General features: G+C 40.5%; 1 protein-coding gene across 2 annotated transcripts in view; it reads left to right on the forward strand.

Annotated features, from left to right (window-relative positions):
* The window catches only part of LOC140210411 (matrix metalloproteinase-15-like), a 93352-nt gene that overhangs the window by 67519 nt on the left and 7145 nt on the right, over positions 1–18688 (forward strand). For both annotated transcript variants that reach the window (XM_072279348.1, XM_072279349.1), the window contains 4 exons: positions 2540–2772; positions 3453–3591; positions 16458–16608; positions 17640–17755. In XM_072279348.1, coding sequence (XP_072135449.1) covers positions 2540–2772; positions 3453–3591; positions 16458–16608; positions 17640–17755 — 639 coding nt within the window. The remainder of the gene's footprint in view (positions 1–2539; positions 2773–3452; positions 3592–16457; positions 16609–17639; positions 17756–18688) is intronic.

Here is an 18688-nt window from a genome sequence, read left to right on the forward strand (position 1 = left end):
GAAAGGGTGGGAAAGAAGGCACATTGCATACTTGCCTTATTTGGTCAGGGCCCTGAGTATTAAAATTTGGAAGTCATGTTGCAGTTATATAAAACTTCAGCTTGGCCAGTATTAGAGTACTGTGTGCAGTTCTGATCGCTGATTTCAGGAAGGATGTGGAGGCTTTGGATAGAGTACAGAAGAGGTTTTTACCTGCAAGTATTAGCTATAAGGGGAGTTTGGCGTGCTTGGATTGTTTCGTCTGAAGAGTCAGGGGCTGAAGGATGATCTAATTGACGACTGTAAAATTATGAGGGACATCAATAGGGATGAAAATGCCAAATACTAGAGGGCATAGCTATAGGTGAAGTGGGAACATTTAAAGGGCATGTATGTGACAAGTTTTATTGCTCAGAGGGTGGTAGGCAATGTTCCCTCTAATTTTTAGTAGTCAGTGTGTGCAAAAATCTTACGTTGTGCAATTTTTTTTCCTGTGACAAAAGTATGTGCACACTGAATGCACACATGGCACAGTTTATGTAGGTTTACAAAATATTTGACATAAAACTGCACAGAATAACAAAAAAATAACATATTTAAGTCACTCAGTCATTTTTTCTCTCTCCTGTCTTTGGCATTTACCCATTCTTTGAAAACTCTATCTAGACTAATAGAACTTCCATCCAATTGATATGGTCTTACTCTCAAAGGGTATTTCACATTTAAAGATGTCTTGTAGGGCATTATGTATCCCATTCCAGTAGTCTTTGATAATAGGGCATTCCCAGAAAATATGATAATGGTTTGCATTTTGATTTCCACAATTTCTCCAGCAAACAGGGGAGTTATATATTTTGGGTATATACCTCAAGAATGGTTGAAAAGAGATAAATATTTAATGAATGTACTGCTGGTGGCTGGTAAAAAGACCCTTACCAGGAAATGGTTATCACAGGAAAGCCCAACTCTAAATGTATGGATTGAAATTACAATGGACATTTACAAAATGGAGAAGATAACAGCATCTGTTAATCATAAGTTGGAACAATTTTATTCATACTGGAAAAAATAGTTTAACTATATAACACCTCATAGGCCTGATTTTATTCTCACAAGTCAATGAATATGTTGTAAAAAAAATCACTTCCTACTCTGTACATAATTTTCTTCTTTCGATTGTTCTTTCTTTCCTCTCCTTTTTGTCAGATAAATATTACGTGGAGATTTGTGACAAATATGATTATATAATTTTATTTTCAGCTAGAAAATCATGATATTTTAGACATAAGGCATTAACTTGTTCATCACCAAATGTGAAGTCACAATCTGCAATTGCGGAAAAATCTAAAGCTGACTATTCTTGTACCTCATCTTCAGGAAACATTTCTTCTAAAAGAACACAAAGACTATTTATAAAAGTCAACAGCGAACTTGTATCTACTGTGATGTTTTCTTCACGTTGTTGGCTTAGCAAAATTTTAACTTTGTCACTCCACGAAACATTGTCTCGCAGATCCAGGAACAGGATAGGTGAGGTGACGTAAATTAGTGACATGCATTGTGGTATTTGAAAAACCAACTAACTAGTTAACAGAAACATTTAACTGAAGGATTATTTTCAGTAAGTATAATCACTAATTACTGCATTATTTTAGGTAACTCACCTTTTGTGCGCACATTAATTTCCTTTGTGCGCTGGTTGAAAAACGTGTGTGCGCACGCACACGCACACAGCTTAGAGGGAACATAGGTGGTAGGTGCCTGAAATGTGCTTCCAAAAGAGGTCATGAGAGTAGACAGGATGGCAAAGTTTAAGACAGATGCAAGACTAGGCAGGGAATTGAGGGGTATAGACCATATGCAATCAAATATGCAGCTTAAATTGGCGTCTTGGCTAGAGGGCCTGTTCCTCAGCTGTACTGTTCAATGTGTAGACATGGAATGTGGACCAGGAATAGAGCTGAACACTAGGTCGTTAATAAATAACCTCACTTTTCATGTTTGACGAAGCAACAGAAAATAGTTAAACCTCATTCAGTGATGTCCTTGGAAAAGGATGAATAACCTTTGAGAACAAGAAATATCTTCTATATGAGGTAGAGTCCTCGATGCTATTGACTTCTGTTTACCAGGGATCCTTGAGGAATGTTTTTTTTCCATATTTGGGACAACACTGTCATGAGGTCTGAACGTAATTAGCCTTTATGGGACCAAAATGTGCAAGTTAATAATGGCTAAATGCACTTAACTGTGATCAAGGGCATATCCCATATTTGTACATAAAGACGGGAGAAGGGTCATGGAACAGTAATTAGGCTGAAGTTAGTTTGCTTTTTGTGGACCAGATACACTGTTTCTGTGTAAGTTTTGTCAATGTGTTGTGCACCTTGTATTCATATTAAAAGACAGTTGGTCTTGCTCCAGTTATGTTTTTTTATACTCATTTATGTTGCTAATTTAAATCTCTTTGTCAATAAGTGTCCATCTCTTCTTAATTCATCACAATTTTGTAAATGGTTAACATCTGCAGATTTTTGACTGATATTTTCATTGTTTCAAGGGCCACCAGATAGCAACCCGAGCCCCACAAATTCACTTCCAACTCTGACACCACGAAGACCGAAACAACCTGAGCGTGTGCCTCCCAAAACACCTGACAGAAAGCCAACACCAAGAGACCCTGATCCAGGCAATCCAGACTCCACAGATGGAACCACACAATATGGTCCAAATATATGTGATGGCAACTTTGATAGCATAGCAATGTTGCGAGGAGAGATGTTTGTGTTTAAGGTAAAGATGGATTGAAAGTTGAAGTACTGGGCTTCTGTTACTTCCTTCCTGGTCACCTATTCCTCAGTGTCAATGACGTAAAGAGCATCAAAAAGCTTGCATACTGCTTTAAAGAGATTGACACCACCCTTGTTGCAGTACACTATTAGTAGAAGCAAAATAATTGAATTTATGTCTGCTGGCTGTCTTTCACTCTTTCTTCAGGTTATGCTAATGCAGATGGAAATAATTACAAAGCTGCTTTTCCTTTAAAAAAAGGAGTTGGCAATGGAGTTGTAATTATTTTTTTTTATCAATCCAAGCCCCAATGCCAGCAACTAAACAGCAATAATGCCCTTGTTAATTCAAAGCACACTGCATCTGCAACAACATTAGGTGGATTTGCAAGGATGAACTTGCGAACCTCAGTCAACTATCTTAAAGGACACACACTAACCCAATGTATTACACTTGCTGCACAGCAACCTTTAGGATTGTTAGATCCTCATGAGCAGAGGTGGTTTTGATAAGTAGATTTGCTGAGTAAGCCTGCAGGAAAATGAATCTCTGATAATAAAACTTACTTTGATCTTTGAACTTTCGATCAAATAGAGTAATATAAAGTTTAAAATGTTAAGATTCTGCAGATCCCAAAATTCTCTGTGAAGGTGTGATGTGAGTTTGCTTTCCTGCCCAAACAGGGACTTTGGTTTTGGAGAGTTCGAAATAACCGAGTATTGGACAACTACCCAATGCCTATTAACCATTTCTGGAGAGGATTACCATCCAACATTGATGCAGCATATGAACGACATGATGGAAAATTTGTGTTTTTTAAAGGTAGGTTAGGAATGAGTTTTCAATTTCAGTCTGGGGAAGTGAAATAGTGCACAGCTGGATGCCACTGAACATTGAATGGGGGTGTAAAAGGATGTGATGCAGTATGTTTAACGCAACAGAGTGAAAGGTGCTTTGAGCTTAATAAGACCTTTCCTGGCCTGAATAGACAATCAAGCTTCTTGTTGTGCAACACACATCAAAGTTACTGGTGAACGCAGCAGGCCAGGCAGCATCTCTAGGAAGAGGTACAGTCGACATTTCAGGCCAAGACCGGTCTCGGCCTGAAACGTCGTATGTACCTCTTCCTAGAGATGCTGCCTGGCCTGCTGCGTTCACCAGCAACTTTGATGTGTGTTGCTTGAATTTCCAGCATCTGCAGAATTCCTGTTGTTTGCATTCTTGTTGTGCTACATTCTTGACGTGGGCACCACTGCTGCTGTCCTCCTCACACCTTCTCAGTGAAAACAGCCAGTTGCTTCCTACACCAGCTGAGGTGTGTGCCTCTTTCTCTTTCAAACTGTGCTTAGCAGTAATTCCTACAAGGTGTTATTAATCTGGGATATTACCCTTGCTTGATAAGTGCACCCAAATCCCATTTGTGGATTATCCCTTTATATCATGTGGACACCCCCAGCTAGGCATTGCAGACTATGGAGGTCAAAATTAATTGATTCCCTTGAGGTCAGGTCAAAATCAGAATCAGGTTCGTTATCACTGACATATGTCATGAAACTTGTTTTGTGGCAGCATGACAGAGCATTACATAAATTACAGTGAGAAATAGCTATTAAAACAATTAAATAAGTAGTGATTGAAGGCTCGACTCTGTTTCCTTCTGGGTTTCCCCCTTATCTGCATCCTCATCCCCTCCCCCTACCAGCAACACAAGATTAATATAATTCTGCAGCCTGATTTACCATCAATGCTGGAACTCTGAGCACAGACTTCAAATCATCCTACGCCTATTGTTTCCCTTGATACAGACTCCTGTCTGAAACCTGTGAAGTACATAGGGTTTTGATGATAATGCATTGGTTAAACTACTGGAAAACAAGTCCTGAGGCCTGGATGAACAATCAGAGGTTTCACAACAGCTGTGAAAGTAAAATTCATAAAGTAGATGTTAGTGACCACAAAATTACTAAATGGTTATAAAACCCCGCTTGGTTCCTATCTGCTTTTCAGGAGAGGAACTCATCTAATCTTACCTGGTTTAGCCTACAGTATACAGTATATGATTCTGAAATGCCCTCCTGAAGTGGCTGATTAAGTAACTCAGTTCTAGGAATCATGAGACAGGCTGACCTTGACATTAACAGCTGATTCCAACAAGGAAAATATAGAGTACACAGAGGATCTGTCAATCATTACGGGAACTTACCATGCCCAGTTAAATTTTGTTAAGCCTCAAACAGATACAACACTTTAGGTACAACACTGAGTCATGTCATCTGCAGGAATTCTCTGATGACTCAGCAATAGTTGAGTGTATAAAGGGAGAATGGGAGGATGAATACAGGGCCCTGGTGGAGGACTTTGTCAAACGGTGCAAGCTGAATCATCTGCAGCTCAACATCAGTAAGACAAAGGAGATGGTGATGGACTTTAGGAAGATTAAGCCTGCTCTGCTCGCTGTCACTATTGATGGTGAAGACGTGGATATGGTGAGGACCGATAAGTATCTGGGGGTGGATGACAGACTGAGTGGAGCACCAATACAGGTGCTGTGTATAAGAAGGGCCAGAGTCACTTCTACTTCCTGAGGAGACTGAGATCCTTTGGAATATGCAGGCCTCTCCTTCACATGTTCTACCAGTCTGTTGTTGCCAGTACAATCTTCTATGTGGTGGTGTGCTGGGGCAATGGCAACAACACGGGTGATGCCAACAGGCTCAGTAAACTGATTAGAAAGGCTGGCTCCGTTGTAAGAGTCAATTTGGACACACTGGAGGCTCTGATAGAACAAAGGACCCTCCAGAAAATCCTGGCAATTCTGGACAATATTTCTTACCCTCTGCACGCTACCTTGGCTGAACAGAGGAGCACTTTTAGTAATAGACTAAGACAACTGCGATGCTCCAAAGAGCCATATATAAGGTCGTTCTTACCCTCGACTATTAGGCTCTATAATGAGTTAACCTATAGCCGGGGAAGTGATGACCCCCTCCTGTTAGACTGTGGTAACTTACTTTTTATTCTTTCTACTTCTATTTTAATATTTATAAATGTGCACTTGTAATGCTACTGTGACACTGTAATTTCTTTTGGGTTCAATAAAGTATCTATCTACCTATCTAAACAGAATTTCCAAATTTGAGGGATCCAGAAAGAAAATATAATCATGGATTCCTCCTTTCTACTTCTAACTATCTTGCTGAATCTGCAAGGTCTGCCTTTTCCACACCTAATATCGTCAGCAAACAGAATCTCTTTATCACCTAAACTGCAATTTTCCTTTTATTTCTTCATTGTCTTTCCAGTGGAAAGGCCCAAAGTAAGTGCCAAACTGGAGGAAATGTGGATAGTCAGTGTGTGGAGTTGAGAAGCACGGAATCATGGAAACTTACCCTGACATGCATTTGAAATCGAGATGCTAGATTAGCTGTTGAGAGCAATCCAACACCTTCTAGTGTTCTGAGCCTTTTTCACAACAAGAAGTAGAAACGACGATAAGCATTTGGGCTTATGAGCCTACTCCACCATTCAGTGAGATCTTTGCGACTCCCTTACCACAATATTTACAATATTTGCTTATGTATTGATTCTGTTAATATCTAAATATCTTATCAATCTTTGCTTTGAATATACTCGAAGGTTGAGCCTCCCTAGCTCTTAAGGTAGTGAATTCTAAAGATTTATCACCCCTTGGGTGGTAAAATGTTTTCTAGTTGCTCTCCTTATTATTTATAACTTATTATTAATAACTTATTTTGAGACTGTGATTCACAGCTGTAGAGAATTCATCCAGAAAAAACATTAATTTCACATTTACACTGTTATGCCCCTTATGAATTTTGTGTGTTAGTGAGAACCCATTTCATTTTTCCACAGAAAGTAAAGGCCCAGCACTGTTAATCACTTCCCATATAAAAACTCATCAACCCAGGAATCTACCTGGTAAACTTTCTCTGCACTCTGTCTATTGGAAGTATATCCATGGGAAAGCAGACATGTACACAACATTCCCAATAGGTCTAATAAGGGCCTTTATAGAATAGGATCAATATGTCTACTATATATTAAACATATCAAATTGTTTTTGCAATAATACCATTTGCCTTCTTACCTGCTTGTTAAACCTGCATTTTAAATTCTAGTGATTCAGTTACAAGAACACCAGGTCCTTCTAAGCACAAACACTTTGCAGCTTCTCTATGGCCGGTAATCACAGGGAAGCACAAACTGTGGTAGACCTCATAAGAGGCATAAAGACAGTGTGAAAGCTAGTATTGCTTAGAATGGACTTGCCACTCAACATTCTCACAGGCCACACTGCTATTGATGTGCTTTGATATTAAAGTTAGTTTTTTTTTTGGAGAATGGAGTCACTGATAATTCAGAAGGCATCTTCTAAACCTGAATGCAACCATTTTGCTGCCTCTGACTTGCCATGTTGTTTGCTCAGTGTCCTAATCTTTCTTCTTAGACACTGTCAGAGGCTGCACTTGATTACTTGCTGATGTTGATGCCATATTTGATCCCTAGATGAGTGCTGATCACATGTCTACTCTATCACCAAGGCTACGTTATATACTGTTACTTTGCCTCAGCTTTGGAAACTTCAGACTGGCACCTTCAGTGCTCCTTTGGTTGCCCACTACACCACCTGTGACCCTCCCCCACCCTCCACACACTAAAAAAGTTAAACATCCGTCTCTTCTTTCCATATAAGACCGTAAGACATAGGAGCAGAATTAGGCCATTCAGTCCAACAAGTCTTCCCCAGCATTCCATCATGGCTGATCCCGAATCCCTCATACAGCTACCTTCTTGCCTTGACTTTGATGCCTTGACTCATCAGAAAACTATCAATTTCCACCCTAAATATGTCCACAGATTTGGCCTCCACCGCAGTCTGTAGCAGAGTATTCCACAGTTTCACTACTCTCTGGCTAGAAAAAAAATCCTCCTTAGCTCTATTCTAAAGGGCCCCCCCCCCTCAATTTTGAGGCTGTGTCCTCTAGTTCTGGACACTCCCACCATAGAAATCATCCTCTTTACACTCATCTTATCTAGTCCTTCAATATTTAGTAGGTTTCAATGAGAACTCTGCACATTCTTCTAAATTCCAGTGAGTACAGGCTCAAAGCTACCAAGTGCTCCTCATATGTTAACCCCCGCATTCCTGGAATCATCCTCATGAACCTCCTCTGGACTGTCTCCAATGATAACACATCCTTTCTGAGATATCGGGTCCAAAACTGTTAACAATACTCCAAGTGCAGCCTGACCAGTGTCTTATAAAGCCTAAGTATTATCTCCTTGCTTTTATATTCTATTCCCCTTGAAATAAATACCAACATTTTATTTGCCCTCTTTACCACAGACTCAACTTGTAAATTAACCTTCTGAGAGTCTTGCTGCCCTCTGCCCTCTGATGTTTGAACCTTCTCCCCATTTAGATAATAGTCTGCACTGTTGTTCAATTTAGCAAAATACATTATCGTACATTTTCCAAAACCATTCTTCCAAATTGTCTAAACCCTGCTGCAATCACATTGCTTCTTCAGCACTACCTAGCCCTCCACCTATCTTTGTACCATCTGCAAATTTTGCCACAAAGCTGTCGATTTCATTATCCAAATCATTGACATACAATGTGAAAAGTAGCGGTCCCAATACTGATCCCTGAGGAACACCACTAGTCACTGGCAGTCAACCAGAAAAGGCCCCCTTTATTCCCACTCACTGTCTCCTGTCTGTCAGCTATTCTGCTATCCATGCCAATATCTTTCCTGTACCGTCTTAGGATTTTATCTTGTTAAGCAGCCTTTTGTATGGCACAGTATCAAATGCCTTCTGAAAATTCAAGTGAATAACATCCACTGCCTCTACTTTGTCCACCCTGCTTGTTACTGCCTCAAAGAACTCTAACACATGTGTCAGGCAAGATTTCCCTTTGCAGAAGCCATGATAACTTTGACTAATTTTATCATTAGTCTCCAAGTACCCTGAAATCTCATCCTTGATAATAGACTCCCAATACTTTCCCAACCACTGAGATTAGGTTAACTTGCCTGTAATTTCCTTTATTTTGCCTTCTTCCCTTCTTAAAGAGTGGGGTGAATTTGCAATCTTCCAGTGCTCCAGGACCAAGCCAGAATCAAATGATTCTTGAAAGATCACGACCAATGCAACAGTTATCTCTTCAGCAACCTCTCTCAGGATTTTGGGACGTAGTCCGGCTGGTCCAGGTAACTTATCCACCTTAAGACCTTTGAGTTTGCCTAGCACTTTTTCCTTTGTAATAGCAATGGCACTCACTCCTGCTCCCTGACACCCACGGACCACTGGCACACTGCTACTGTCTTCCACAGTGAAGATTGCTGCAAAGTACCTGTTCAGTTCATCTGTCATTTCTTTGTCCCCTATTACTACCACACCAGTGTCATTTCCAGTGGTCCAATATCAACTCTCACTTCCCTTTTACCCTTCATATAACTGAGGAACTTTCATTATCCTGCTTCATATTATTTGCTAGTTTGCCCTCATATTTCATATTTTCCCTTCTTATAGCTTTTTTAGTTGCCTTTTGTTGAATTTTAAAAGTTTCCCAATCATCCAACTTCCCTCTCATTTTTGCTGCCTTTCTTTGGCTTTTATGCAGTCCTTAGTTTCTTTTGTCAGCCACGGTTACCTGCCATTCGAGAACTACTACTTCTGTGGGACGTATCTATCCTGCACCTTATGAACTACTCCCAGAAACCATCACACTATCCTCATGTATCTTTAGCCATCTACACTATCCTCATGTACACTAAATGCAGTTTCTCTGTGGCTGTTTGTAAAATATTTTCAATGCTAAGTTAATAGCAATTGGTGAGGCCTAATTTGGGATACTGTGTGTACTTATGGTCACCTACCTACAGAAAAGATTGAAAAAGTAGAGCAAAAATTTACAAGGGTGCTGCTGGGACTTTGGGACTTGAGTTATAGGGAAAGGTTGAATACGTTAGCACTTTATTCATGAGCGCAAGAGAATGAGGGGAGATTTGACAGAGATATAAAAAATTATGCAGAGTATAGATTAGGTAAATGTTTAAGGGGAACTTGAGGGGAACTTCTTTGCTCAGAAGGTGGTGAGACTGTGGAACGAGCTGCCAGCAGAAGTGTTGGAGGCAGGTTCAATTTCAACACTTAATAGAAGTTTGGCTAAGTACATGGATGGAATGGGTAAGAAGAGCTATCGTCCAGCTGCAAGTCGATGGGACGAGGCAGAATAATAGTTTGGCATGGACTTGATGGGCTCAAGCATCTGTTTCTGTTTGTAGTGCTCCATAACTGTATCAATGCTTAAGGTTTCAGCTGCCAAGGCCTCTGGAAATCCTTTCTTAAACTATTCTGCTCTTTTTTTCCTCCTCTCCTGCTTAAGATCATTTCCTAAAATGTATTTTTGTACAGTCTAATAGATCTTCATCATCGATGACATGCCCTCTTCTCATTGAACCTGAAGAGCTACTGATCTATCTATCTATCTATCTATCTATCTATCTATCCATCCATTCATCTATCTGTCTGAACCTATAGTAATTGCATTGTCTTGCATTGTATTGCTGCCTAAAAACATTCTATTTCACAACTGATATCAGTGATAATAGACCTGAATTTGATTCTGCAGTGACTCTTTGCCAAATTTTCTTTGATAATTCTCCTGTGAACAGTTTGCACAATATTCAAGCTGTTGTTTGATTTTCTCTGTTGCAACCTTAACTCCATGTTCTCTAACTGATAAAGGAAATTAAATTCCGCTCATTTGCTTTATATCCTCTTGCATCTCAAAGTTCAAAATTTAAAGTTCAAAGTAAATGTATTATCAAAGTACATATATGTCACCATATACAACCCTGAGATTCATTTTCTTGCTGGCAATTACAGTAAGTACATGAAACACAATAGAATCAATGAAAAACCACACCCAACAGGACGGACAACAGCCAGTGTGCAAAAAAAAAACACAACAAACTGTGCAAATACAAAAAGAAAGAGAAAATAAACAAACAAATAAATAAACAAACAAACCATAACTATTGAGAACACAAGCTGAAGAATCCTTGAAAATGAGTTCAGTTCAATGAAGGGATGAGTGTAGTTGAGTGACTCCCATCTAGTTCAGGAGCCTAATGGCTGAGGGGCAATAACTGTTCCTGAGCCTGGTGGTGTGGATCCTGAAGCTCCTGTACCTTCTTCTTGATGACAGCAGCGAGAAGAGACCACAGGCTAGATAATGGATCTTGCTTTCTCATGACAATGCTCCATATAGATGTGCTCAATGGTGGGGTTGGCCCAACCCATGATGGGCTGGGCTGAATCCACTGCTTTTTGTAATGTTTTCCATATAAGGGCATTGATGTTTTATGCTAATGAATGTACTCTCCACCACACATCTATAGAAGTTTAAAAACGCAAACAACAGGAATTCTGCAGATGCTGGAAATTCAAGCAACACACATCAAGGTTGCTGGTGAACGCAGCAGGCCAGGCAGCATCTCTAGGAAGAGGTGCAGTCGACGTTTCAGGCCGAGACCCTTCGTCAGGACTATAGAAGTTTGTCAAAGTTTTAGATGACATGCCGAATCTTCGCAAACGTCTGAGAAAGTAGAAGCACCGCGGTACTTTCTTCGTAATGGTACTTACACACAGGACCCAGGAGAGATCCTCTGAAATGATAACACCGAGGAAATTAAGGACTGCCTCATAGACCTCCGGTTTCCTCCTCCTGATGTCGATAATCATCTCCATGGCTTTGCTGACATTGAGTGTTGTTGTGACACCACTCAGCCGCATTTTCTGTCTCCCTCCTATATGCTGATCTCTGCATCAAACAGAACAGCTAAGAGAACAGTGATGAAAGTTACCAATAGTAAAAACAATTAAAAAAAAACAACCTTTTAATCTTTGACTTTGATCCTCTTCCTGTATTTTTATTTGCCAACAACAAATTATTCCACTGGAAAGCAGTGCAAGGGGCCACCATCTACCATATTGGTGTAAAATCCAGTGTATGTCTGTTGTACAATTTGCCTTTGTTTCCAGAGCAGCTGTGTTCAATGTAGCTTGAACATCACATGAACATTCCCAGAAGGCTGTTTACAAATTCCATTTCCTTACAAGCACACATATTGTGTGTGGAACTACACAGCATATGGATGGAGCTATTGCCTTTTGCCAGAGCCAAAATTGGACATAGGCAAGCTGTGGAAATTAAACAAGGCTTAGCAATTTCAAAGACCCAGAAGTAATTGTTTAGGGGCATCTCTCCTACTGGAAATAATAATCAGTAAACAATTTTTACTTTAAGCATAGAAGAGATATAAATTAGTGATTGCATACAATCTCAACAAGCTATAATGTGCATCTTCATTTGGAAACGTTTTACATAACCTCCTTTCTGGATGGGATTCAATTTCATTTCATGCCAGTTAATAAGCTCACATTACATATGACAAATGCACAGAAGTATTTTGCCTGTATATCTGTGCCTGTTCTCTAAAAGTTAATTTTAACATCCAAGTGTAAATGAATGTTATGGGCCTGATATTATTGGTACCCTGCTCTGGTGACAGACGTTTGGCAGGGCAGAGGTTTTGGCTACCATTCTGCTTTGGACGTAGCCCAAGTCATTAAGCCACCTGGGTATCCAGCCAGCAGAAGACAGGACTTACACTACCATATACATTGAATCTTTTTGATAGTTTATTCCGTGCTCAAACTAAAAAAAAAAGATGGTGTTTCCCTACTTGGGTAATATTCATCACAGAGAACCATAACATGAATCTTAGGCAGAATGTAAAGTAACCTAGTTTGATATTCTTTTCTGAATTGGTTTGGCTCGGTACAAAATGTAACATCATTTTGTTGAATGGATATTACAGGGCAGGACACAGGATTCAAACTATCAGAGTGGCTCCAAGAATTTTAAACATTGGTGCCTTGAAATTAGAAATCCTTGTTAGTTGCATTAAGTATGTGCTGCATATTTAATGCCTAATTGTATCACCTGCAAAGTGTCATGAAAAGCCAGATACTTAACAGCACATGGCAATTTGCACCAAAACCTGTACACTGAAACCCAGCCAAGAGGGCTGTGTGAAAAACTTACTGCTGCTAGATCATTGCTGCAGCCATTTCTGGCAAGAACATGAGACCTTGAAGGAATTTTCTCCATGATTGCCGCAACACTGCTGCACATGAGAATACTATAACAGCACGGAAGAGAGATCGCTGTGTGTGGGCAACCTACCGTAGCACATGGTTATCCATTCTATGCTGTGATCCCATACCAATGAAATGTGTAGAATCATCAAGGGTGTTGTGATTCATGCAAGATGTTTACAGAGTTACGGAGCAACTGTTAATGAGATCTTCATGTTTCTGGGCATTGTTATGTGCAAGACATCCATGCCACAATATCACAACCCTTTAACTAGCGTTGCATTTTCCATCACTTTGTGACATGCTCCTAATTTCCTTTAGTAAGTGTTCAGTGAACAGCATACTGTAGGTTGCAACCAAAAGCTCCAATTTGTTCCATTTAAGGGAGGAAGCACTTTCTAAGGCGAACTGTGCACATGAATGCAAGGGCCACTTTGCTAATGGGCTTTTAAGCACAACTTATGCTTCAGAAATGGGCACTAATGAGTCCACTTTCTAGTTCGGTATATCTCTCAACTGCTGCCTGGAATGAAAAGAGAACAGTCACATTGGTGAAATGTTTGTACAGTGATTGGTTATTAACTAAATATAGATCAGTACTTATTATCTGGTTCTAAAATAGCCTGATTGCTTGTATGTAGTAAAAGATATTGTTTCCAAAAACTGCCCCAAGCAATCACATTTCAGATAGGAACTGATTGGTTTGGAATGAAGAAATGATGAATGTTAAAATACTCAATTAAAGCTACTGTGCATTTGTTAATTGCTTGTCTCATTTTAGTACTTGCACATTTTACCATTTCACAACTGCTACCAGAGTGCCCACCAGGCACTGGCACCTAGTACTAGGCCTCCTGGGAGATGGTGACTTTTGAGGACAAAGGATAATTCCTCTACTCACGCCACCTCACCTGGTCTAGAATTCTGGTCTTGCAAAAGAATGTAGTTATAACCGCAGCCAATGAACCACAATAAGCTTGTGCTTACATTAGAATCCATCAGATGTGATTCCAGTGCTTGGCCATTGCCTGACAATTTTGTGACAAAGTAACTTCTTGCCATTTATCAGAGCATTGATGGATTTTCTTACAGCATCCAGGCATGGATTGTTTCATTTTCAGAGGAGCTACAAATAGACTTGAACATCAGTGAACATTACTGATATGAAAAAGGAAGGCCATAGGACACTTCTACTAGGAATTCCTGTGGTGATGTCCTTGGGCTGAATTAAGGCTGATTTATACTTGTTCGTACGGGCTACACTGGAGCTTATACCATTGTGAACATTTATACTTGTGCATTGGTGTGTCCGTGTTGCTCTGCAATTCACCGCCAAAATGTTAGCTGGCAGTGGGGTTTCTATGCCACTGTGTTGAGTTTCTTCCTGTACTTCAAACAATGGCAATTGAAACTGAGCGCATCGTGTTGGAGTTGGAGCTAATAAATGTTGAACAAGAGTTTCTTCTCTCTCAATTCTGAAATGGCGGAGAAGAAGAAGCAACCGGAAATGCGTAGGAGGAAATGCGATGCTACCAAGCGGCCCAATCACAGTTGTTGCGGTCTGTGTTACCATGACGTGTAGTTACATTTTGGGAGAGGTACGTGTTAGGCTACGGCATAAGATTCAGCATAGAGTACAGCGTAGGATACGCGGCTACGCTGTACCTACGGCGTACATTTGACACAGAAGCATAAATTGGGCTTTAGTTTTAATATAGTCCTCTGCAGCAAAACTGGACTGCAATCTTCTTCTCTGATAAGTTGATAAAAGAGGCACCCTTTCGTTCTGGTTGTCTGCAGACCGTTCGGTGCAAGATGACTTGTCATATGTCACTTCCACCTCCAACTATCTTCCACTTCCACAGAATGCCAGGCTCCATGATGGTGGATGTGGCTTTGGAATTGTCAAGCTCACAATTGACTTCTCTGCGCAGCCAAGCCCAATGGCACAGCAAAGTCTCCAAACATGTTGTTGCAGGCTTTGTTTAATGGCATCATTCCCGTAAGAAGTTAGTAAGTGTGTTGTAATTTGGCTTGGTATTATGTGCCTGGCATGGCTGACTAGCTGGAAGAGTGGAAATTGTGAGGTGCATTTCTGAGCATAGAAGTGGTAGCAACACACAAAAGATGCTGGAGGAACTCAGCATGGAAATGAATAAACAGTCAATGTTTGGGCTGAGACCCTTCTTCAGATCTAAGAAGGAAGGGGGAAAGTGCCAAAATAAAGAGGTGGGGGAAGGGGAAAGAGGCTAGCTGGGAGGTGAAAGGTGAATCTAGGTGGATGGGAAAGGTCAAGGGTTCAGAAGAAAGAATCTGATAGGAGAAGAGAGTGGACTATAGTAGAAAGGGAAGGAAGGGGGGACCCAGGGGAAGTAATAGGCAGGTGAGAAGAAGTAAAAGGATGGAGTGGGGAATAGAGGAGGGGTGGGGAAATTTGCTTACTGGAAGGAGAAATCGATATTCATGCCAGCAGGTTGGAGGGTACCCAGGTGAGGGTAGCCGACGGGTCTCAAACCCTTGGTGAGATAGGGAGTTGTCTATCCCAGCATGTGAAGACAGACTCCGGCGGATTGAGCGGATGAGACCTATGGAAGGTCCAACGGTCAAGAAGGCGGTCTCTGCAAGCGTCCTGGAATGTGTAGAGCAGGACAAGACACAGAAGACGTCCTGGTCATCCACTGCGCCTAGTCCCATCTCCAACCGCCTCGACTCTGTCTTGCCACTGGATCCAGATAGGAATTGGGAAGAGAGAGTGAGGCTGACGCTGCGCAACTCTCCCTCCCTTAAATCCAAGTCACGCGCTAGTCCAAACACCGTCAATAATGGTGTCGAGGTCCTCATCAACGTACGATGGACGAACAACAACAACCCAGACAGAATACAAGATGCAGTTGTAGGTGCGGTAAGAAGTTGTATTTGACTCCTGTCAGAAGTTTCGATTGCTTTGGATTTTAGTTGATGGAAGAGTGTATGAGAATAGCTGCACATTTGATGGTAAGTGCATTTTGTTGCTCCCGACCGTCTTTAGACGACACCCCTTCAGCCTTTCTGCATGGTCACCTCTTCCCCTGCACCTTTATTTCCACCATGGAAGAGGGGGTTTTCGGAGTCTCTGAGAAGGCACAACCTCTCTCCATCCATCTATCTCTTTGACACACGTGTCATTTATCAGCAGTTTTGAAAGTTATCTATTTCCGGGTCTGGATTGTCATTCCTAGTGCTCCCCAGGCTGCATGACTTCCGGTTGCATTTGGATTCACCTTCGCCTCATCAGTGCAGGTTTTCAACTGGATGTGGAGCTTCTGAATCCAGTTGTGGCTTGTGGACCATACTACGTGCTTGAATATTTGCTTTAAGCACACACTTTAGTGTATTTTAGTATATATCTTCTTTCATAATTGAATTTCTAAGCCTACTCTATGCATTCAGATTTTAAAAGTGGCAAGAATTTGCATTGATTTCAAAAGTACAATGAATTTTTCCTCCCTTTCTAGGTGACAAATTTTGGCTGTTCCATGAAGCAATGTTGGAGCCAGGTTACCCCCGTTATCTGATGGACCTTGGTGCTGGAATGCCTCGTGATGGGATTGATGCAGCCATTTGGTGGGAAATTACTGGTCAGACATATTTCTTCAAAGGAGACAGGTCTGCTTTGAGTTACTTTGCCACTTTCCTTTTACTATACGATAACTTAGGGTTGGTTTCCTTCCCATTTATAATCTATGCACCTAAGAAAGCTCTAGATCCTTTCTGCTATGATAGAGTCCATACTGGATCATCCCTTGAAAGTTGTAGTCAATGTTATTTAGATCACTGCATAAAGTATAGATAAAATTGTGAAGTTAGGTCCTGTAGAAAGTTCCAATCGACCCTGCCTAGACAATCTTTCAGGTAATAAGACAAGAGACCAGCCAAGGAAAGGTGAAAAATCTCCATTTTCCTACATTGGAAATGTTGCTACAGTATTAGGGGAGTTTGAAGGGCCCATTGAAGGAACCTATGACTTTACTGTACTGTCAAGTGTAGGAAAGAACAATAAGCAAGGTGGATGGACCCAAGACCACTTCCTCTGCTCTACACTTCAGTTCACATGTGACAGAAAATACAATGGTACGTTTGTAGGTGTTGTAATGTGGTTGAGTAAAGCACTGCTGCTAAGAATATTGAGTCTGGCCTTAGGATTCACCACATGAGTCTTCTCTCGTTCTCTGGATTGATCCATAAAACTACAAGTAGAATCATCAATTAGAGTCCCCTCCAGAGCTTCAAGGCTGCACAATAATAATAAATTAATTTCTCTGTGACCACAGTGTAAGAGCTTGTAATCATTCTGAAGCTGTAACTGTACTCCGAACTTAGGGTAACATCACAAACAGATGTACAACCCTTTAGAGCTTATGGACCATGAGACAGTCAACTATTTCACCCAGCCTAAAACACTTCAGTTCATGTTTTGTGAAGAATTATTACTTATTATTCATTGGTCTTGTTTGATGCTCTTTTATATTGGATTTTCTGACCTATTTTTATTTTTCTTGTGTGTCGTTTGATGTGAATTCAGTTACAGAGATGTGATTCCCCTTGTAGTGTGAGGTTGGGACAGAGTGGTTTGCAAAGCCCTTGCAATGAATGCTGCAGTAACATTGAATGTTTAAAAGACTTTATGATTATTTCAGCTACTGGCGTTTCAGTGAGGAGAGACGAGCAGTAGATAATGGCTATCCAAAATCAATAAGTATTTGGAAAGGAATTCCATCATCACCAAAGGGAGCTTTTCTCACGGATGATGGAGGTAAGGAAGAGTTCATATAATGAATTATGACAAAATAACAAGTCACTTTTGGTACACCTAGATGAGAGCAGTCTGTTAAATGGAGGAACATCCAATTTGTTTCATGTTAAGAAATGGAATCAAACTCAAGGTAATGATGATATCATTATATGATGTACATATTAATGCATCATATTTTAAAGAAACACATACAAAGTTCAGTAAGATGCTGCCTGACTTGCTGAATTCCTCCAGTATATTTTAAAGCAATTCAGCTTCTACAATAACATCATGAGGTTAATGTTTTACAGTCATAGTCAAATGTATGCCCAACTATTGACAGGGCCTTTACATTTCAGTAAGTAAATGTTTGCAGGAATCAGTTGATCCCCAATGACCAAATAACTTTGAGAACTAAAATGAGAAAGGTTTGACCATGTTAAAACGGCTATATTACAGACCACCCAACAGTCTGAGGGATTTAGAGGAACAAATTTGTAGAGAGATTGCAGACTGTTGCAAAAACATAAGGTTGTTATAGTAATCCAATCTAAACAAAGGAAAATCTACAGATGCTGGAAATCCAAACAAGAGAAAATCTTATAGTGGGCGATTTTAACTTTCCACATATTGACTGGGACTCCCATACTGTAAAAGGACTAGATGGGATAGAGGCTGTCAAACGTGTTCAGGGAAGTTTCCTTACGCAGTATGTAGAAGTCCCAATGGGAGATTGTGTGATACTTGATCTGCTATTAGGGAATGAGACAGGGCTGGTGACAGAAGTTTGTGTAGGTTAACACTTTGCATCCAGTGACCACAATGCCATTAGTTTCAAAGTAAATATGCAAGACGATAGGTCTGGACCGTGGGTTGAGATTCTAAATTGGAGAAAGGCCAATTTTGATTACATCAGAAATGATCTGGCAAGTGTGGATCGGGACAGAGCATTTT

This window comes from Mobula birostris, chromosome 15 (genome assembly GCF_030028105.1).
Source record: "Mobula birostris isolate sMobBir1 chromosome 15, sMobBir1.hap1, whole genome shotgun sequence".
Taxonomy (NCBI): Eukaryota; Metazoa; Chordata; class Chondrichthyes; order Myliobatiformes; family Myliobatidae; genus Mobula; species Mobula birostris.